The sequence below is a fragment of the Acomys russatus genome, chromosome 19, assembly GCF_903995435.1.
Source record: "Acomys russatus chromosome 19, mAcoRus1.1, whole genome shotgun sequence".
Classification (NCBI taxonomy): domain Eukaryota; kingdom Metazoa; phylum Chordata; class Mammalia; order Rodentia; family Muridae; genus Acomys; species Acomys russatus.
The window spans coordinates 55,143,737-55,165,099 of NC_067155.1; the positions used below are offsets into that span (position 1 = coordinate 55,143,737).

Consider the following 21,363-nt stretch of genomic DNA (forward strand, 5'->3'; position numbering starts at 1 on the left):
GATGTGAACAGGGGATCAACACAATTCCAACTATGGAAATGTTCTCCTTGCATTTGGAAAGATAAAAATTCCCACTGACACAGAATGAAAAGCACAAGGCTCAAGCACCAAGCACCTGGGAGTATCGTGTACTGACAGTTTCCATCACACACCACCGGAGCCCCAGGAAACAGGATCTCAAGTGTTTCCAAGCTCATCTGAGAGGTCTTTGTTACATTCATCCACTTCCCACGGCATCTCACTTGCAGGAGGCACCATGCACTGATTTTTCACAGTTCCCAAAGCTAGGGGCTCTGGGGAGTCTGGGAGGCCAGCAGGACTTAAAAAACGGTGCTTTCAAGATGCACAAGACCTACCTGGCGGCACTCCAGGTATAAATCACCAGCACCTGCCCGGACTAATGAGCACCTGGATCTGATGAGCTGGTTCTTCTTGCCGCCTCCTTCTCTTAGCCCAGACTTTAATGGGCAGGTATCATGTGCCCAAACCTCAATCGAAACAGAGTACCAGGAGTAGGCCAAGTAGGCCTTGGGCTTCTTCTTAATTTGCTCCGTGCACTACCTCTCGGTACAAAGAACAGGATAAGGCAGGGAGGCAGCGCAGCATAAAGGCACCACCTGTAGCCTGGACATGCTGGCACTGAAACTGGGCACTACTATTCACAACCGCACAACTGTCCTGTCACCCAAGTCCTGTAGATTTTCCTTCCCTCATCTGTGGAATAGGCATAGCTCCCTGGGAGAGCACCGAGTCACTCAGTGTGACAAAAGCCCAATGATTTGGAGAATGTAGAGCTGACTGTACAGCATTCCAGCTTGCTGGTTTAACCACATTTTAAGAGGGATATGTAAAGCCCTTTCATGGCTCACAGCCCATATATGATCTAGGATAGACCATTCTCATCTCCTGCCCCTTCTGGCCTTCCATGGCAGTCCAATGACCTGGCTCCATTGCCACTTGCTGCCACCATCCTGTGGAACTCTCTGCTGCCAGCTCTTGGGCTAGCTCTTTCTCATCATCTAGTCTTCAGTTCAAATGCCAGCTAGCTAGCCAATCCTGCCCCACCTCCATTTAGTTATCATTTACCAAAACATTCTGCTTTTGGCCCGGAGAGATGGCTCTGCAGTCAAGAGCACTTGTGTTCTTGCAGTGGACCAGGGTTCAGCACCCACATGCTGGCTTACCATTGCTAACTCCAGTCTCAGGGAATCCAGTGCTGCCTTCTGGTCTCTGCAGGCACCAGGCACACATGTGGTACACAGACACACATGCAGGTAAAACACCCACACACATAAAATAAATCTAAAAACATTTTTTAAAAACATCCATCCTGCCTTCCCCCACCACCACCATGACCCCTGGTATCACTCTCTGAAATTATGTTACATGTATGTAGCTTCCTTCCTCACTCTCATATAAATTCTGAAATTCTGGAGACTCTCTGCTGCTCCCCAGTTTCTTGATCACAGAGAAGAATGCCTGACATATAATCTGAGCATGAAGGTTTTGCAGAATGACTCATCCTTGAGTCGCTCAACTGCCAGCTCTGTAAAACTAGAGACCTGAACCCCTATAACCTAAGAGTTGCCAAGGCTCCTACCCACCCGAGAGATGTTAGACAGGCATGACCTGCAGCCAGGTGTGGTGAACACAGCTGAGGAGGGAGAACCGTGGTCTCCCTGATAGGCTTGGCTTACATAGGGAGACCCTATGTAAGCTAAAAAGAAAACACTAGATTGATACAAAGATAACAGCTCCCTCCACCCAAAAATAAACCCCTTCTCCCCACAAATGCAGGAGAAACTGGAAACTTCACCCTGCTGGCTAGCTTTCCTGGTGCTGGAAGGTATCAGGCAGGCTGCTGAGAATGAAAAAGTCATCAATAGTCTCACTCAGCTGTGGAGACTGATAACCTCCCTACCGACCTGCCAGGCAAGATGCTCCTCACCGGTGCAATAATGGCATAAATGCTGAAGGTGAGGAGTAAACAACCACTCAACAGCGGAGAAATCAAGCCTGATCAAAGCTCTGTGGCTAGGAAGATGTTAGGTCCTAGTGGGAAAGTTACTATGGTTGTTTTGTTACAGATAAGATATGCCCATTAAATTGTCTTCTAAATATTTATGTTTATGCTCATAGCCTAATGTTGCTGTCAACTTGAGTCAGAGAAGCATCATTTTGCACTAAGTGTCAGATAAACACTCATAACTGGGTACAATATACACGCTCAGCCCTAAATGGGGCATCTACATTGTCTCTCCAAGGCTCAGGGAACAAACATCATGGTAGAGAGGCACAAATATAGAGCTGGGAAGGAATGACATCCTCTGGGTGACATGGCCGTGCGGTCAGTCATAAAGTCAACTACCTGTGTGAGATCTACATAAGACTGAGTCATCACACTGTGTCATGAGTGGAAAGGGGCTGAGGGGGCTTCACCCTTTGAGGATCTACAAGCAGTTAGTGGTTGCTGTGGGAGGGGGAAGTGTTTTCTTCAGTGCTTTAGTCATTGGTAAGGTGCCCAGGCTCCTATGAATAACCCTTCACCCATGCTCCTGTAAGCACACCTAACTAAAGAAGAGGGAGGGGGGAAGAGGATGAGGAGGAGAGAAGGCTGAGGTGGAGGAGAGGAATATTTATTTCACATTTGTGCCAAATAGAATTTGGCACACATAACACACATAATAATTTTAATAAGTATCTGTGCTTAGAATGAGTTCTGGTCCATAATTAAAAAGTGAGTTTAATGATCCAATGTTTAATAACAAAATGCTCAAAACTAAAGGATTGATTATTCCCAAAATCCTGCCTAATGATAGTACTAAGTGGGAATTTTCTCAAAATGGAAGTTTTACATTGATAATAAATCTACTGGAGGCGCACATTGCTTTTTGCATATGCATAAAATCAACCAATGTGATCTGAAGCCTTTATAGAGAGACTCCTCTTTCTGTATCAGCCAAGGTCTCCAGAGTGAGGCTCATGCCAGAGTCTGCAAAATGAGGAAAAGAGTCCAACCTCTAACAGCGTGCTCCAGGCTAGGAAGCAGACAGTGTAGGATGATGTCAACCTTCCTTTAAAATAACTGGAGAGCCAGGTGGTGGCGGTGGAGCACACCTCTAATCCCAGCGTACAGGAGGCAGAAGTAGGCGATCACTGTGTTCTCAAGGCTAGCCTGGTCTACAGACTGAGTGCTAGAACAGCCAGGGCTACACAGAGAAACCCTGCCTCGAAAAACCAAAATAAGAAATGAATGAAGAAAGAAAGAAAGAAAGAAAGAAATTAATTCAGTCAAGTTTCTCCACTACAACTGGGTTTAAAAAGGATGAGCTCACCCTACCCTTCCCCCGTCCCAAAAAAAATTCTAAGTAGGAAAGACAGGTAAGTGACACTAAATAGGCAGCAACCAGTTGGTTTCAGTGGGCATCCCCCTCATACATATGACATCATCGGGCAGAAGAATCACAGGCTGTAGAGCAGCCTGAGCACCACAGGAGGACCCTATGAGTTGGGGAGGGAGCAACTTCAAGCATATTTCCCAGTGACAGTGTGTCAGTCACAGTAACACAGAGAACAACACACATCTACATCTTCACACACAGAGAGACGCGGTTCAGTTAAACCAGGGCCTAGGGTCCCGTGAGATGGTTCAGCAGGCATGGGCACTCACCACCATCCTCATGACCTGAATTCTGAGTCCTGCCAGTTGTCCTCTGACCTCTACACTCACACTATGTCATATGCGTGCAACATCCCTGACAATAAATAAATGTAAAATATTAAAAGTATATAAAATGGGAATCCAAAAGTACAGTCTATGACCCAGTCTTAAGACCAAGTGAGAACTCAATCCTATAATTTGCTGAGAGACTCCTTTATTGACAGACATTAAAAATAAAATCTCTGCAAAAAAAGAAAAAAAAACTGTTGGTGCCGGGCATGGTGACATACACCTTTAATCCCAGCACTTGGGAGGCAGAGGCAGGTGGATCAATGTGAGTTCCAGGCCAGCCTGGTCTACAAAGTGAGTCCAGGACAGCCAAGGCAACAGAGAAACCCTATCTTGGAAAAAACAAAACCAACCAACCAACCAAACAAACAAAAAACTGTTGGCATGTTCTAGTAGACTGTGTACAGTTTACCCTTGTTCACTCAAATGCTGATTTCTCTACCCAACTATCTGGATCAATCTGGACATTGCATTGTGATGTTTATTCTAAGTATCAGCTGTTTCAAGTTTGTGTAAACATGTCACCATTTGTTCTTTGTGTTGCCAATAAAAACCAACTAGCCAATGCTGAGCAATAGCAGAGAATAGGGCGGGACATCCTGATCTAGTGAGGGGAGGGGAGAAAGAAAGAGGAGAGGATGGAGCCAGGATGACACGGAAGAGAGGAGGAGACCGGCAAGCACCAAAAGGAATGAGCCAGACCTAGGATATGAGTAAAAGGCAAGTATAAAGTGGGAAATCAGAAGGGGAGGAAACTATCCTAGCATGGAGGGTTAGGATGGAGTGACTAATGCACAGCAGTGTACTATAGGGTAAGTAACTAGATCCTAGTCTCTCTGTGTAGTTATTTGGGTATTAAGCTGGTTAAGCTGATTTCACTAAAACATTAATTTTATTATTTATATATTAAATATAAATAATCATTCAACAGCAGATATAACACCCCCTGCTGATGTGGACGATGAGCCACCTGAGAGCAACCAGCTACAGCCAAGGCTGCTACTCCTAGCTGCCATTACAGCAGAGCAGCACACCCAAAACTGGACCCATTACATGTATGACAGACTGACACTCAACACTGGAACAGAAGCACACACTGAGTCACCCATGAAATACACCTGGTGCAAGTGTCATCGGGGCATATTATGTCATTTCCTTACCTGGCACACGCCAAAGCCACCAGGGCAGCAGCAGCATTCTCCTTCTGCTTGTGCGGGATGTGTCGGCCTGTGTCCGAGGTCTCCTCTAGCCAAGAGCACAGCAAGGTTTCTATCCCATTGAGACAGTCAGCAGGCTCCTTGGTCAAGCTCAGAGGCTGACAGTCACGCAGGCAGTTCAATAGCACCTCAGCGGTTATGTTACAGAGGGAGGGGTCTGTTTTACTCTGGGATTGAATAAGGGGGAAGACCAGCAGGAGGCCCACCCGGGACGTGAAGGGCGCTTGCTCCGGTTGCTGCAGCAAGCCCTGGCGCTTGAGCAGGGCCAAGGTCTCCTCATCGCCTGACCCTTCCCTTTCATGCTGCTCCTCCAGGGCCAGCTGGCGCTGGGCATTCCACAGTCCACGCAAGGCGTTCAGGCGGTATTCCAGCAGGCGGGCGTAGGCATTGCTCTGATTCCCACAAACAGAGCGCAAACGCTCCGCTAATTCCGTTGGGTTCTTGGTCTCAAATGTTAAAATCTAAAGAAAAATACAATAGAGAAGTGGGTATGTACTGCCTTCACAAAGTCATTATGGAAGCATATATGCATAGTGCCAGGTGGGCGGCTCACACCTTTAATTCAAGCTCTAAGGAATTACATAAGATCCAAAGCCACCACACCCGGCTTATATATAGCCTTTCTAACCAAACAGAAAACATGAATTGTAAAGTTAGTTCTTCACTGATGGACACACAGGGACGGACGGACACACACACACACACACACACACACACACACACACACACACACACACCCGGCAGGCTTTTCTGTTTGCTCCTTTTAACATCCAGAATAGAGCATCCAGGATGATGGCTCACTAACAGAGCCATGCTTAACCTGCTTTGGTATGATCCTCAGCAGCAAATATACATATACATAGGCTGGGCGTGGTGGTGCATGCCTGTAATACCAGCACTGGGGAGGCAGAGGCAGCCAGATCTCTGAGTGTTTGAGACAGCCTGGTCTACAAAGAGAGTTAATTCCAAGACAGCCAGGGCTACGCAGAGAACCTGTCTTGGGGGAAAATACGAATGTGTGCATCCATGCATACATGCCTAAAGAGACTAGACTAATGAAGAGTCCCCATGACAGTGAGCAGTGCAGGCCAATAATCCCAGCACTCAGAGGATGCTGGACAGAGTTCAAAGCCAGTCCAAAGATAGAAGAGAGGAAGGAGGGAACAAGGTGAAGAAACCTGGGATGCAGGAATTTCTTTGCCTTTCTTACCCAGGGCGTGGCAGGTAGCTCTAGCTTACTGCTGTAAATCTGCATCTTGAACTCCTTTGCTTCCTTGTCTTAAGAGTAATGGGTCTTTCTCAGTTGAAAACCTAAGTTGCTGAAAATCTAGAGGATGCCTCCTGAGAGCTACACGTTTTTGCAAGAAAATAATGGTGAATCCTGGGCACTTAAGAAATGGATGACTCAGTGGTGGTGCTCGCCTTTAATTCCAGCACTCAGGAGGCAGAGACAGGTGGATCGCTGTGAGTTCAAGGCCAGCCTGGTCTACAAAGCGACTCCAGGACAGCCAAGGCTAACACAGAGAGACCCTGTCTCAAAAAAAAAACAAAAACAAAAACAAAAACAAAAAACAAAAAACAAAACAAAAGAAGGATGACTTGGGCTAGAGAGATGGCTCAGAGGTTAAGAGCACTGGATGCTCTTCCAAAGGTCCTGAGTTCAACTTCCAGAAACCACATGGTGGCTCACAACCACCTGTAATGAGATCTGGTGCCCTCTTCTAGTGTCCAGGAACACATGGAGGCAGAACACTGTATACATAATAAATAAATAAATCTGAAAGAAAGAAAGAAAGGGATGACTCTTTATCACAACATAGACAAATTGGGGGTGAGGTGACAAGGCTCCCTCCCTGGAACAGGAGTTACAGTGGTGAGCTGCTATGTGGGTGCTGGGAATTGAACCTCCACCATTTGGAAGGTCAGCCAGTGGCTCTTACCTACTGAGCCATCTTTCCAGCCCCATAGAATTTTAGATAAATATAACATATTGTATAGTTTTATTATACTTACTATTTACATCAATATTACATTCTTAGCTTATGTTGTTATTAAATGTTATTATTTATGTCAAATATCATACATATTTATAGTTTGAACCTAACTATAGATTTTTTTATGCTTATCAGTATATTTCAGAAACTGTTGGAGATTTCTAATAAGAATAAACTGCTGGATTTAATGGTACCAAGTTGCTTTTTGATTCCTGGGTTCAAAAAATACGTGTATTGGGGCTGGAGAGATGGCTCAGAGGTTAAGAACACTGACGGCTCTTCCAGAGGTCCTGAGTTCAATTCTCAGCAACCACATGGTGGCTCACAACCATCTATAATGTAACCTACTACCCTCTTATGGCATGGCATGACAGGGCACTGCATACATAATAAATATTTTTAAAAATACATGTATTGAATTTTTTACAAGTTACTTTAGTGGATGACCAGTGTACGGAAGGAAAGCACACACGAGTGGATTGTATCCCCAGGAGTCATACTGGACAGAAGAAATCACAAACTGCAACTTATAATTAGTCAAGTATTCCATGACATGACCTATGTACTTTAATGGCAGTTGTGCTTATTGACTTGGCAACATCCAAAGTTGCCCTCAGCACTCTCTCCTGCAGCAACTGTCCAGTCTTCAGATCACCCAGTCTGAAGGTCATGGCCCAGAGCCACTTCCTGCAGATGTCCTGTCTTTGGGCTTTAGTAAATCAGTTCAGGGACACTCTATTCTCGTACTTATGAATACTGAGTGACTTGTCTCAGGTCCTTATATAAAACCACTGCTCTCAGTGACTCTTCCTGACCAAAATGCCATTAGAAAATTAATGTTTTTCTAGTGCTGGAGAGCTGGCTCAGCGGTCAAGAAAATTAATGTTTTTCTCTTTAAAACAGAGGAAAGCAGCCGGGTGGTGGGGGTGCGTGCCCTTAATCCCAGCACTGGGGAGGCAGAGACAGGCAGATAGCCAGGGATACACGGAGAAACCCTGTCTCAAAAGACAAAAACAACAACAAAAACCAAAAAACCAAAGGAAAGCTATTTAAAGAAAAGAGAAGCTCCCTGTCACCCTTAACCGTAATGGTCACTAAGTCCTTTAGTGGTAAATGCTGAAGTCACCCCAGTTAAGGAAGTGACTTCCAAAGTTACACAGGGCCTCAATGCAATTTTCTTATCATATATGTGTCTGGAATTTTAAACTAAGGCAGCAGTCATTCTGGAAGGTGATTAAATAGAAGGGAGGAAAATGCTCTTTGCAGGTTAAGTCCAATTTTGACTAATATTAAATAGTTAAAATAAGAAAAATTGGGCTGGAGAGATAGCTCAGTGGTTAAGAGCACCGCCTGCTCTTCCAAAGGTCCTGAGTTCAATTCCCAGCAACCACATGGTGGCTCATAACCATTTGTAATGTGATATGGCACCCTCTTCTGGCTTGCAGGAGCACTGTATATGTAATAATAAATAAATAAATAAATCTTTAAAAAAAAAGTATATTTCCAGGTGTGGTAATACACACCTGTGACCAATCACTGGGGTACAGAAGGAAAGATCAGGAATTTCAGGATCCTTGGCTGCACAGTGAGAGTGTGGCCAACCTAGGCTACATAAGACCCTTTCTCAAAATATAAACAAACAAACAAACAGGGCCAGAGAGCTGGCTCAGCAGGAGAGAGTGCTCACTACTCTCAGTCAAGACCCAGGTTTGGTCTCCAGCGTCCACGCCTGTAACTCCAGTTGCAGACAATCTGATGGGGGCCGGGGGAGGAGGGGAGGGCTGACATATTTTTTTAAACAACAAAAACCATGATATTTGTAAATGACTGGCCGTCAAACAACAGTGACAGAAATGGACCCGCTGCCAATTTAGGAAACATCTGGCAGAATCATCTCCAACACCATGGGAACCGCTCTAGTTCCTGTCCACTGCATGGGGCTGACTGGGCTCTGGCTTGAGGTAAGGGTGGGAAGTAAAATGGGAAATCCACCACAGATGCTGCATGCTGTGAGCCATCAATGAACACCACAGTGTTAGAGTCTCTGGAAGGAAATGACAGTTACAACTAAGACTCATTCCAGTACCAAGGACACCAGCCCCATTACTGTAAGTGCTGTGACCCAACTATGGCACATGCTGGAGACTAGCCCCACTACTGTGCGTGCGTGATGTGTTCCCACTGCAGCACATTAACCAGGTGAACCCGTCCACGTGCTCAAAGATCAACTGATGAACTTCCAGCCTCACACAGTTTTTCAGCAGTTTTAAGTTTTTAACCTTCAGAAACTGAATTTTTTGTAGATTTATTACATATACAGTGTTCTGCCTACATGTACACCTGCACACCAGAAGAGAGCATCAGATCTCTATAGATGGTTGTGAGCCACCATGTTGGTGCTGGGAGTTGAACTCAGGACCTCTGGAAGAGCAGTCAGTGTTCTTAACTACTGTGCCATCTCTCCAGCCCACAAACTGAATTCTTAATCTACTTTGCTGATTGTTCTACTACTGTTCATGCTAGGCAGATAATAATCATGCCAACAGGATGGTATTAAGAAGTTCAAAGACCAAAAAGGCCTGTGAACCGAGTGAGTGAAGAGTGAATGGAAGGGTGGAATTCCATCTCTAGTAGAAAAGGCTAAGTCAAAAGTGGATCACTTATCAATTAAATTCAACCCTCCAGCTGCATAGCTTTACCCCATCTTAGAAACACGTTTATTCAAACTCACTTTCAACAGTTCCTAGTTTTCAAAAGGACCTTCACCTAACTGGCATCTGTGATATTAAATTCCACCTTACTTCATTAATTTAGCCTTCAATTAGTGCCAAAACTGGAATAAGCCTGACTTGCTATGAGGTCAGTCAGCTTTGGCTTTGGGGTAAAACTTCTTCTGGCCCCTGATTTTCCCAGTCTTCCTATGAATAACTGCAGCTGACAGAAGGGCTTAGACGATATTAAGGGACCCCAGGCACACAGGCATTGTGGTGCATGCCAATAACCACAGCACTGGGGAGGTCGAGGCAGCAGGATCAAGAGGTCAAAGTCAGGTTTGGCTACAGAGTAAGTTCAAGGGCTACTAGAGTGACCCGACTTCAAAACAATCACCTCTCCCTCAAAAAAAAAAAAAGCTAATGTAATCTTCAATGCATCAGAATTTCAGTGTAGAGCCAAGGCAGGTTATGACCTCATTTACACTTTAGAGTGGGTAACCTGAGGCTGGACTGTCTTGTTTTAGTTTCAAGCACCATATTTTAAGAAGCCAGGTGTGGTAGCACAGGCTAAAGACAGAGGCAGGTGGAGTTCTAGGCCAGTCTGGTCTACAAAGTGAATCCAGGACAGACAGGACTACAAGAGAAACCCTGTCTTGAAAAAACAACAACAACAACAGGCTCTTAAGAAATCACAGAGAGTGTGTGGAAGGGGATGACCCAACTAACACGGAAAACATGTCACAGGAGAAATGATCAGAGAAGTGGGGGAGCATGGCCTGCAAAAGAAATGAGATGTGAAGGCTGCCTTCATGGAACGAAAGGCTATCTGTGGAAGAGGAAGACAGACCCTCTATAGTCCTGAACCAGGAACAGAAAGTTAGTAAGAGCATAGCACACTGAAAACCTCGACTAACGACTCACAGTCTGCCTCACCGTCCTTGGTGGACCAGCTTTACAGAAGCCCTGAGTACAGAGACATCTGCTTCTTAGGTCAACTGGGAAGGTCAAGCCAGGGACTGGGATCTGTATTTAAAAAGGATCTCTAGGTAATTTTTTAAATAACACAATCTTTATTAAAGACTTACTGTAATATAACTTACATATCATAAAATCCATCCACTTCAGAGTGGTTCTCCCCAGTGGCTTTTAGTATATGCATATTGGAGAGCGTTTTCACCACCTCTCTCCCAAGAAACCATGTATCAAAAACAAAATCAGCCCCCATCCCCACCCCACACACCCGTTTTCCAAATGATCCAGCTCTGGAAACACTATTTTAATCTCTACAGAGAGCTATTTGTTCCTGCCATTCATCTAAATGGAATCATGCTAAGCACGGTCTTCTGTGGCCAGCCTGTCTCCCTTAGCATGTTTTCAAGGCTCATGCTGTTGCCGTGCGTCAGCTCTCAATCCTTTATCCCGTACAAACCCATGTCTATTAACTCTTTCATCAGTAGATAGCCATGTTAGTGCTAATGAAGAACACTGCCATGAACATCCACGCACGGGCGATGTAAACATGCTTTCATTCACCATGTTATAACCCTAAGACCAGGACTGATCATGCCACCATCTGGAGGAGCTACTAAACTGCCATCTAAGATGGCCGCCCCATTTCACACTGCAGAGTATATGAGGATTCCAACTTCCCCAACAGCAGCTAACTCCTGTTATCCCACCTCTTGTCACCAGAGCCATGCTAGTGATGTGCTGTGGCATCTCCCTGGGTTTCAGCTACACTTCTCTGCCCACTAATGACATTGAACATCTTCTCTCAAGTGTATTGGTCATTTGTATATTTCTTTGGGAAAAGACTAGTGCAGGGCTGAGAGTATGACTCAGTGACAGCAATTAGCTAGAGCAAGACGGGGTGGGGGTGGGGGGGATAAAGAATAGCCCATTTGAAGAAAGGGTAAATTTGCCAAAACAATAAAGACAATAACTGTAATGGACAACACATATCAAGTAAGTCTAAGCCAGGCATGGTGACATGCACCTAAAGTCTCCAGACAGGTTGCTCTACACAGTGAGCCATCAATACAAAAAAACAAACACCAACAATGATTTGTATGAGTTTTACAGAATTGTTTAGTTAAATATCCTACTGATAAAATATAAAAGCTGCAGCTGGAGAGATGGCTCAGTGGTTAAGACCTCTGTCTGCTCTTCCAAAGGACCCAGGTTCAATTCCCAGCACTCACATGGCAGCTCACAACTAACTATATGTAACACCAGAGGATCCAACTCCCTTACATTGACATACATACAGGCAAAACACCAATGACACATGGTGTGTGTGTGTGTGTGTGTGTGTGTGTGTGTGTGTGTGTGTAGTTCAAGGCCAGTCTGTTCTACATAGCAAGTTCCAGGCCAGCCAGAGTCACATATTGAGACTCTGCTACAAAAGTTTAAGAAGAAAGTGTACCTTATTGATCTCTCTCCTCTCGTAGTCAGGAAATCAGGATGAGACCTAGAGCCTCACATTGCCAGGTCAGCAATCAACCACCAAGCTGTACACCCCCCCCCAAACAGTTTTATGCATTTTCATTTAGAGACAGGACCATGGAGTCAGGCATAAATGGGACATTCATATAATTCTTGCACCTGGGAGATGGAGACAGGAGAATCACGAGTTAGAGGTAGCCTTGGCTATATAGCAAGTTCAAAATCAACCTGGATTGGCTGAGAAGATTTTTCAGCAATAATAAGAAAGGTGAGGGTCGGGGGAAAGAATTTCTAGGCTGGGGCTGGAGAGGTGGCTCAGAGGTTAAGAGCACTGACTGCTCTTCCAAAGGTCATGAGTTCAATTCCCAGCAACCACATGGTGGCTCACAACCATTTATGAGATCTGGTGCCCTGTTCTGGCTTGCAGGCAGAATACTGTATACATAATAAATAAATCTTTAAAAAAAAAAAAAAAAAAAAAAAAAAAAAAAAAAAAAAAAAAAGAATTTCTAGGCTGGACTTGAACATACTCTGCAACCTTTGAACTTGCAATCCTCTTGCCTCCCCCTCTCAAGTAGCTGAGGTTGCAGGCCTATGCCCCAGGGTTGGACCTTTTATCTTAAGGAGTCACACTGTTCAGCACGCAATATCCAGCTGCTGTCTACTTCTAAGTGACTTCCCACAGAAACACTTGTGCATGGGGTCAGATCACATGCACAAGAGCAGTCACAGCCCCACTTTTGATGATACCAGGCACACTGTCCTAAGTCATGCAAACAGAGACACACAGCAGCGAAGATAATGGAAGTACACAATATGGAAGGACCATATGAAGCAAAAAACAGCCACCAAAAGCCACATTTATACAATGAAACCTCAGAAACACACAAAACCCAGTTCTTTGTTACTTGGGTTTTTGTGCATAACATGATGAAACAATAAGGAAAAGAAGAAAGAAGAAAGAGGGCATTCCAGACAGTGTTCTGAGGAAGAAGGAGCGCTGGACTGTAGAGAACACAGGGGTCTGAAGGTACTATGAGGACATCTTTGCTGCTGTTTGACACAGCGTCTCACTTTGTAGCTCTGATTGGCCTGGAACTCACACTATAGACCAGGCTGGTCTATCAGAAATCAAAATCTGCCTCTGCTTCCATGTGCTGAGATTAAAGGTAAGTGCCACCATATCTGATTCTGCTCCTTTAAATTTAAAATGGAACTACAAAAAAAAAAAAGCATTTTCATCAAAAGAAAATCCAAACACACACACATACCATGAATACCAATAAGAATGTGTATATATCGTATATACATGTAAACCACTCTCTGTGTAGTATATATAATAATAAAAACACTGGTCTGGGCATAGTTGCACACTCCTTTAATCCCAGCACTCAGGAGGCAGAGGCAGGTGAATCTTTGTGAGGTCAAGGCCAACGTGATCTACAAAGCCAGTCCAGGACAGCCAGGGCTACACTGAGAAACTGTCTTGAAAAACCAAAATAATTATGATGATAATGGTGATAAAAACACTGCTTCGGGCCAGGCTTGGTGGCGCACGCCTTTAATCCCAGCACTCAGGAGGCAGAGGCAGGCGGATCGCTGTGAGTTCGAGGCCAGCCTGGTCTACAAAGTGAGTCTAGGACAGCCAAGACTACACAGAGAAACCCTATGAACAACAAAAACAAAAAAACAAAAAGCAAAAACAAAAAACAAAAAACCACTGCGTCTGTACTAGCTATTATCCCAGCCTGGAAAGCAGAATGTGGTCACTGAGTTCACTGCTGAGAAGAAGTCAGTGGGTTCCCTAGAGACGTAACTGTACCACACACATAATGAGACTATGCCCAGCGTATAGTATAAAAAGCCCAAGAGCTGATGCACAAGCAGGCTTGGGGCACTGCTGTGACCTCTCTGTGTCTGTAAGGGGCCACCTGGGGGAAGAGTGGAACCTACAAAAGGAAGAAGGAGTAAGGGAGACTGCTGCTAAGGAGACAACAGCTGGCCAGGCTTAGACATAGCCATTCTAGTTACCACAAGGACAGAGGTGCTACAGGCAGATAGCAGACAGACCATCAACTGAGTAAATATCTCACAATGCACAGGCCAGCCCTTCAACCAAGAATGAGCTAGCTCAAGTGTCAATGGTGCTGAGGTTGGAAGTTCTGTTTTGTAGTGACCATCCGAGACAGTGCACACAAGAAGGCTGGCAGCTACCATCCCACATAAAGTATGATGAGACAGCTTCCCACAAGATACACACCTCAGTGAAACTTTTCCTTGCTCAGCTCTCACACGGGAGACGTGCTGAATGCGTTAGCTACCAGGAGGATTTGGATGGGTTAGAAGGTTCTCAAGGATGACATGCCAGATCCGTTCAACTTTATGTCTCCTGCACGAACAGCTCTTTGGAAAGTTTCTCAATCCTAATACACAGCACCTGGCACAAGTCAATCACTCAACAGCACCCACTAATCTTACTACAAAAGACTATTCCAGATCATCGCACATTCTATCACTATACCTTATAAGATAGTCCATTTTGTACTAATATATCTCCAAGTACCAGAGAACCCGACACATGTCAGGCGCCAATACTTGACTAACAGTGGTACCCAGCAGTACACACATCTTCCCTCTCCTCAAGCACAGCAAAATAACAGAAGAGCAATGGACACAACTAGACACCATTCCAAATGCACACCAGCCCTGCATTTTCTTTGAGACAGGCTCTAATTTAAACAAGGCTCCCAGAATGGGTGCCATCCACAGAGACAGTAAGTGTATTTATGCGAATGTCTTCTAACTGCTGGAATGTGAGCATAACTCAGTAAAAATCCCTGACAACCATAGTACCCCACTAAGGACCTCTAAGAAACAGGAAAAATGCTGCCTGCTTTGTGTCATGGGTTTGTGCCTGTCTCAATTCCTACTCATAGCTGTGCCTAACAAAAACTGCCTGGGAACTCTGTCTATCGCTTCACTGGCTATTTCTTCTCAATGGAAAAACTTCACTTTAGAATTCAAATTCATCTGTCGCTTTAGTCTGCAAAGAACAAATGTTCAGAAAAACTAACCGACTAGCTAAAATTAAATGTACCTTTCCTAGCTGAGACTTAATGCTTTTGGAGGTGGATTGGGCATGAGCAAGGAGAAGCCACCAAAAGAACACAGTACATATTCCTTAGGTCTTCTTCAATTCCCTTCTTTGCAAAACCAGGGAGAATCTAGAAACTTCTAGTGAAATTGACACATCAAACACTGCTCACACAAAATAACAGTACTACTCCAGCCCAAGAATGGGCTATATCCTTCAGACATCAGAAAGCACACACTGGCTCATGGCCTGTAGCTTCACTGTCAGCATCTGCTCAACTACTGGCTCTGTCCTATCTGTGATCAGAGAAAGAATCAGCTTATACAGTCTTATCTGGCAGCAAAACTTTCTTCGTGTTTTATCAATTACAGGCAAGATGATTCAGTGGGTAAAAGCACCTGCCACCAAGGGTGATGACCCGAGTTTGATTCCCAAAACCCAACATAACAGTAAGGAGAAAACAGACTCTCAAAAGCTGTCCTTTAACCTCCATATGTACACGCATTTACATACACAAAACTAAAATAATTTAAGATTCTTTAAAGTTTCATAAGTTAGTGAGGGGAAAATACACAAAATGTCTCTTTGTAAAAAAGACTTGTTTTTATTTTTGTGTCTGTTTGCACACTTGCCTGTGTGCCGCCCGTATGCATGCAGTGCTCAAAGGAATCAGTAGAAGACATCAGGCCCCATGGAACTGGAGTTACAGGTGGTTGTGAGCCTCATGTGGGTGTTGGGAAGCAAACCTGGTCCTCTGCAAGAGCATCAAGTGCTCTTAACCACTGAGCAATCTCTCTAGACCCAAAGATGTCTGTATTTCTATTTTTTTTTATGGATATGGATGTTTTGTCTGCGTGTATATGTATGTACCATGTGTGTGCCTGGTACCTCTGGAGGCCAGAAGAGGGCATCAGACCCCATGGAACTAGGAATACAGCCAGCTATTAGCTGTCATGTGGGTGAGAGGAATCAAACCCAAGTCCTCTGCAACAAGTGCTCTTAACCACTGAGCCATGTATGTATGTGCACCACCTGCATGGGATGTCCACAAAAGCAAGGAAAGGGCCCTGGATTCCCTGGACCTGGAGTTATGTAGGTTCTAAGGGGTGAGTGCTGGGAACCAAATACAGGTCCCCTGCAAGAGCGGGCAGCAAGTACTTTTAATTTCTGAGCCATGCAGCCCCCTGTTTTTATGTGTGTTTATGTGTGCTCCCAGTTTCAGTGGCACACAGCTTTTAATCCCAGCTCTTCAGAAGCAGAGGCAGGTGGATCTTTGTGAGTTTGAAACCAGCCTGGTCAATATAGTAGATCTAAGATAGCCAAGGCTATATAAAGAGACCCTCGAAAAAATTAATTAAATTAAAAATTTTAAAAAGAAAAAGAAAAGAAAACCAAGAGTGAGTAATGGGAAATAAGATAAGTAAACTTCAAGCTGGATGGTGATGGCGCACACCTTTAATCCCCTCTGCTTGGGAGGCAGAGGCAGGTGGATTGCTATGAGTTCGAGGCCAGCCTGGTCTACAAAGTGAATCCAGGATTTTCAAGGCTTCACAGAAAAACCCTGTCTTGAGAAGAAAAAAAAAAAAAAAGGTAAGTAAACTTCAGGACCCAGCTTGCATTTCCGTTCCCTCCTCTAAGCATCACTGTCTGTGGAGCACACACTGGACTCTTACTGTGGATTGAGAAGAAAGCTATCACACTCTGGTCCCTAAAGCAGTGATGCTCAAAGCAGAGCCAATGGCAGGTGGTGAGAACTGCTGACTTACAACATAAGGACAGTATGTTGTCCCAAGCTGTGTTTGCTCTTGTGCCAACTGCTTGCCAGATGAACCTATAAACACATTCCACTTATGAGTGGTGTGGGATAGGGCAATACATAGAATGCTGTGTTTGAGCACCACCCCCAGAAACAGCTCTCTTCTTAAAACACTGAGATATGGTCAGTTTTTATAAAAGTTGAACATTTTAAAGGCCAAGAATTCTAACTTCAGGCACAAAAATCCTTTGTATGTTTTATATTTGGGGACTGGAGAAATAGTTCAGTGATTAAGAGCACTAGTTGCTCTTCCAGAGGACCTAGGTTCAATTCCCAACACCCACATGGCAGCTCACCACTGTCTCTAACTCCTGTTCCAGGGGGTCTGACACTGTCTCCTAGCCTCCACAGATACCAGACATGCATATGCTGCACAGACATGCATGTAGGCAAAACACTCATAACCTAAAAGTAAATAAATATTTAAAATAATAATATAAATTTCATATTTAGTCACATCACTACAGCATAGGAAAAATGACTAGAACAAATAAAATTGGAGCTATTCTATGAAGGAATCCACGTGAGAAAGCCCTGCACTTCACTGGGGTAACTGGAGCATCTCTATTGTATAAGTGTAGAGGCACAATAAAGCACCAAACAATTTTATGGCTGACAGAAACAGAGCTCACCAAGCAGATTTTAATATGTCCTTGACCTGGCCACTGTGATACATCTGATGTGTCGAACAGAACCGTAGGCCAAAACTTAGACTCCCTAAAACACTATGTAGATCAAAATCCTGTTTCAAGCAAAAATGTATGCATAGATGATTTATATAAATATATATATATATATATGGAGCTGGAGAGATGGCTTGGCAGTTAAGAGCACAGACTACTTGTCTGACAAGTAGTACCCACATGGCAGCTCACAACTGTCTGTAACTCCAATATTTGACACCCTCACACAAACAAACATGCAGGCAAAACACCAATGCACATAAAATAAAAATAATAAAATTATTGGTGTGTGTGTGTGTGTGTGTGTGTGTGTGAGGGGGGGGTCAAGATGACAACAGCCAGGTGATTGTGGTGCACGCCTTTAATTCCAGCACTTGGGAAGCAGAGGCTGGCAGATCTCTGTGAATTCAAGGCTAGCCTGGTCTAAAGTGTGAATTCTAGAACAGGCAAGGGTACACAGCAAAACCCTATCTCAAACAAAGCAAAACAAAACAAAAGGGTGGGAGAAGAAATGGCTCAGAGGTTAAGAGCACTGGCTGCTCTTCCAAAGGTCCAGAGTTCAATTTCCAGCAACCACAGGGTAGCTCACAACCATCTATAATGAGATCTGGTGCCCTCTTTTGGCATGCGGGTATAAATGCAGACAGAATACTGTTTACATACATACATACACACAGACAGACAGACAGACAAAACACTATTTACATACATACATACATACATACATACACACAGACAGACAGAACACTATTTACATACATACATACATACACACACACATACATACACAGACAGACAGAACACTATTTACATACACACACACATATGTACACACACATACATACACACACATACAGACAGACAGACAGAACACTATTTACATACATACATACATATATGTACACACACATACATACATACACACACACATACATACACACACATACAGACAGACAGAACACTATTTACATACATACATACATACATACACACACATACAGACAGAAAGACAGAACACTATTTACATACATACATACATACACACACAGAGAGAGAGACAGAACACTATTTACATACATACATACATACATACACACACACATACATACACACACACACATACATACACACACATACAGACAGAAAGACAGAACACTATTTACATACATACATACATACACACACAGAGAGAGAGACAGAACACTATTTACATACATACACACATACATACACACACACACATACATACACACACATACAGACAGAAAGACAGAACACTATTTACATACATACACATATATACATACATACATTACATACATACACACACACATACACAGACACACAGACAGACAGATAGAACACTATTTACATACATACATACATACCATACATACATACACACACATTTTTTTTTTTAAGTACAGGCAGAGAAATACTGCAAAGTAATGTTAAAAATAATCACTAAGCTGGGTAGTGGTGGCGCAGGCCTTTCATCCCAGCACTTGGGAGGCAGAGACAGGTGGATCGATGGGAGTTCAAGTCCAGGACAGCCAAGGCTACACAGAGAAACTCTGTCTCAAAAAAAAAAAAAAAAGGAAAACCGAAATAAATAGATAATAAATCTTTTTTTTTTTTTTTTTTAAATGCAGGCACAGAGGACTGGAGAGATGGCTCAGTGGTTAAGAGCATCACCTGCTCTTCCAGAGGTCCTGAGTTCAATTCCCAGTAACCACATGGTGGCTCACAACCATCTACAATGTGATCTGATGCCTTCTTCTGGCCTGCAGGGTACATACATGCAGACAGTACACTGTATACTTAATAAATAAGTAAAACTTAAAAAAAAATACAGGCACAGAAATACTGCAAAGTGATGTTAAAGTTCTGCTCATGGCATCTCAATGTCAAGTCAGCCTCTAGCGGTCTAAGTGCGAACAGAAACCCCGCTTCTGAGGACGAAATCAGATGAAAACACACGGCTCTGCTTTGGTTTATGAGTTGATTTATGAGTTTCAGCTTATGCATGCTGAGAACAGATGGCAAAAGAAATTGGCCTGAATGTCACTATGACAGTACAAATATGGTGGTCAGCAGGAAATATATTATGCTTCATTTCAACCTTTCCTAGAAACAGCACCTGGAAGTTGTGGAGTGAAAACAGGTGAGCAGGTGTGGGAAGATTTTCTGGCAAGAGCTGATGGGAAAGGAGAACACCCACCCAACGTGTTACTCTCCGCTTAACTCCAGAAATGCAATAAGAAAGGTTGGAAATACCTTGAATAATTTTATATTTATTTTTGTAAATGTTACTGGTATTAAGAATATGGCACTTCTTATATTTGTATAAAATGTCTTTTTAAAATTCAAAGCCTAAGCTGGGCGTGGTGGCGCACGCCTTTAATCCCAGCACTCGGGAGGCAGAGGCAGGCGGATTGCTGTGAGTTCGAGGCCAGCCTGGTCTACAAAGCGAGTCCAGGACAGCCAAGGCTACACAGAGAGACCCTGTCTCAAAAAAAAAAAAAAAAAAAAAAAAAAAAAAAAAAAATTCAAAGCCTAAACCAGGCATAGTGGTGCACAGCTTTAATCCTAGCACTTGGGGGGCAGAGGGGAAGTGGATCTCTGGGTTAAAGGCCAGCCCAAGAGACCTAGTCTTAAAAAAAGGGAAAAAAGGGGGGGGGCCTAAAATAAACATGGTATCCTTCTAGTACAGGCAAACAATGAGAGCAGTAAGAGTTTCTGTAGAACAGCATATTATTTAAAAACACTACTTCAGGGTCAATGAGATGGCTCAGCAGGTTAAGGCACCTAACACCAGGCCTGTGTTAACCCAGGGCCTACATGACAGGAGGAGGAAAATGACTCCTGAAAGTTGTCCTCTGACCTCCACACATGGCACTGTATGCATGCGCGCGCGCGCGCGCGCGCGCGCGCACACACACACACACACACACACACACACACACACACACACACACACTAAACAATAAGAGAAAAGGTTATTTCATGTAGTTCCTCAGGCTTTGGCTTTTCTGAGTCTTACAGCACAGCCGTGCCTCTTGTCTAGACAGTCTAAAGGAGACTCGAAGATTTGCTTCTGGGAGGTTCCAGGCATCTATTTTGGTTTTCTTTCCCAGTGTGCTAGTGCTGCCCAGCAGCCCATGTAGTAAAACAGAAACTACATAAAATCTATTATATCCTTATAGGCTTTGCACATTAGGGTTCTTAGATGAATTCATTCTTTAAGTCCCCAAGAAGTCTAAGACCTGAACAGGGTCTTCAAGTAAGACTATTTCATCACAAGAAAAAATAATCTGATAAAAAATAATAATCTGATAAAAAGATAAAAAACTGGCCAGGAGTGGTGGCCCAGGCCTTTAATCCCAGCACTCAAGGAGGCAGAGGCAGGCAGATTACAGTGAGTTCAAGGCCAGCCTGGTCTACAGTGAGTCCAGGACAGCCAGGACTACACAGAGAAACCCTGTCTCGAAAAACAAACAAGCAGCCGGGCGTGGTGGCGCACGCCTTTAATCCCAGCACTCGGGAGGCAGAGGCAGGCGGATCGCCGTGAGTTCGAGGCCAGCCTGGTCTACAAAGTGACCCCAGGATGGCCAAGGCTACACAGAGAAACCCTGTCTCGAAAAACCAAAAAGAAAAAGAAAAAAAGAAA

General features: G+C 44.0%; 1 protein-coding gene across 2 annotated transcripts in view; it reads right to left on the minus strand.

The window, feature by feature from the left end:
• The window catches only part of Hectd4 (HECT domain E3 ubiquitin protein ligase 4), a 162,072-nt gene that overhangs the window by 116,071 nt on the left and 24,638 nt on the right, over positions 1-21,363 (minus strand). For both annotated transcript variants that reach the window (XM_051161587.1, XM_051161586.1), the window contains exon 2: positions 4,891-5,408. In XM_051161587.1, the coding sequence (XP_051017544.1) occupies positions 4,891-5,408 (518 nt within the window). The remainder of the gene's footprint in view (positions 1-4,890; positions 5,409-21,363) is intronic.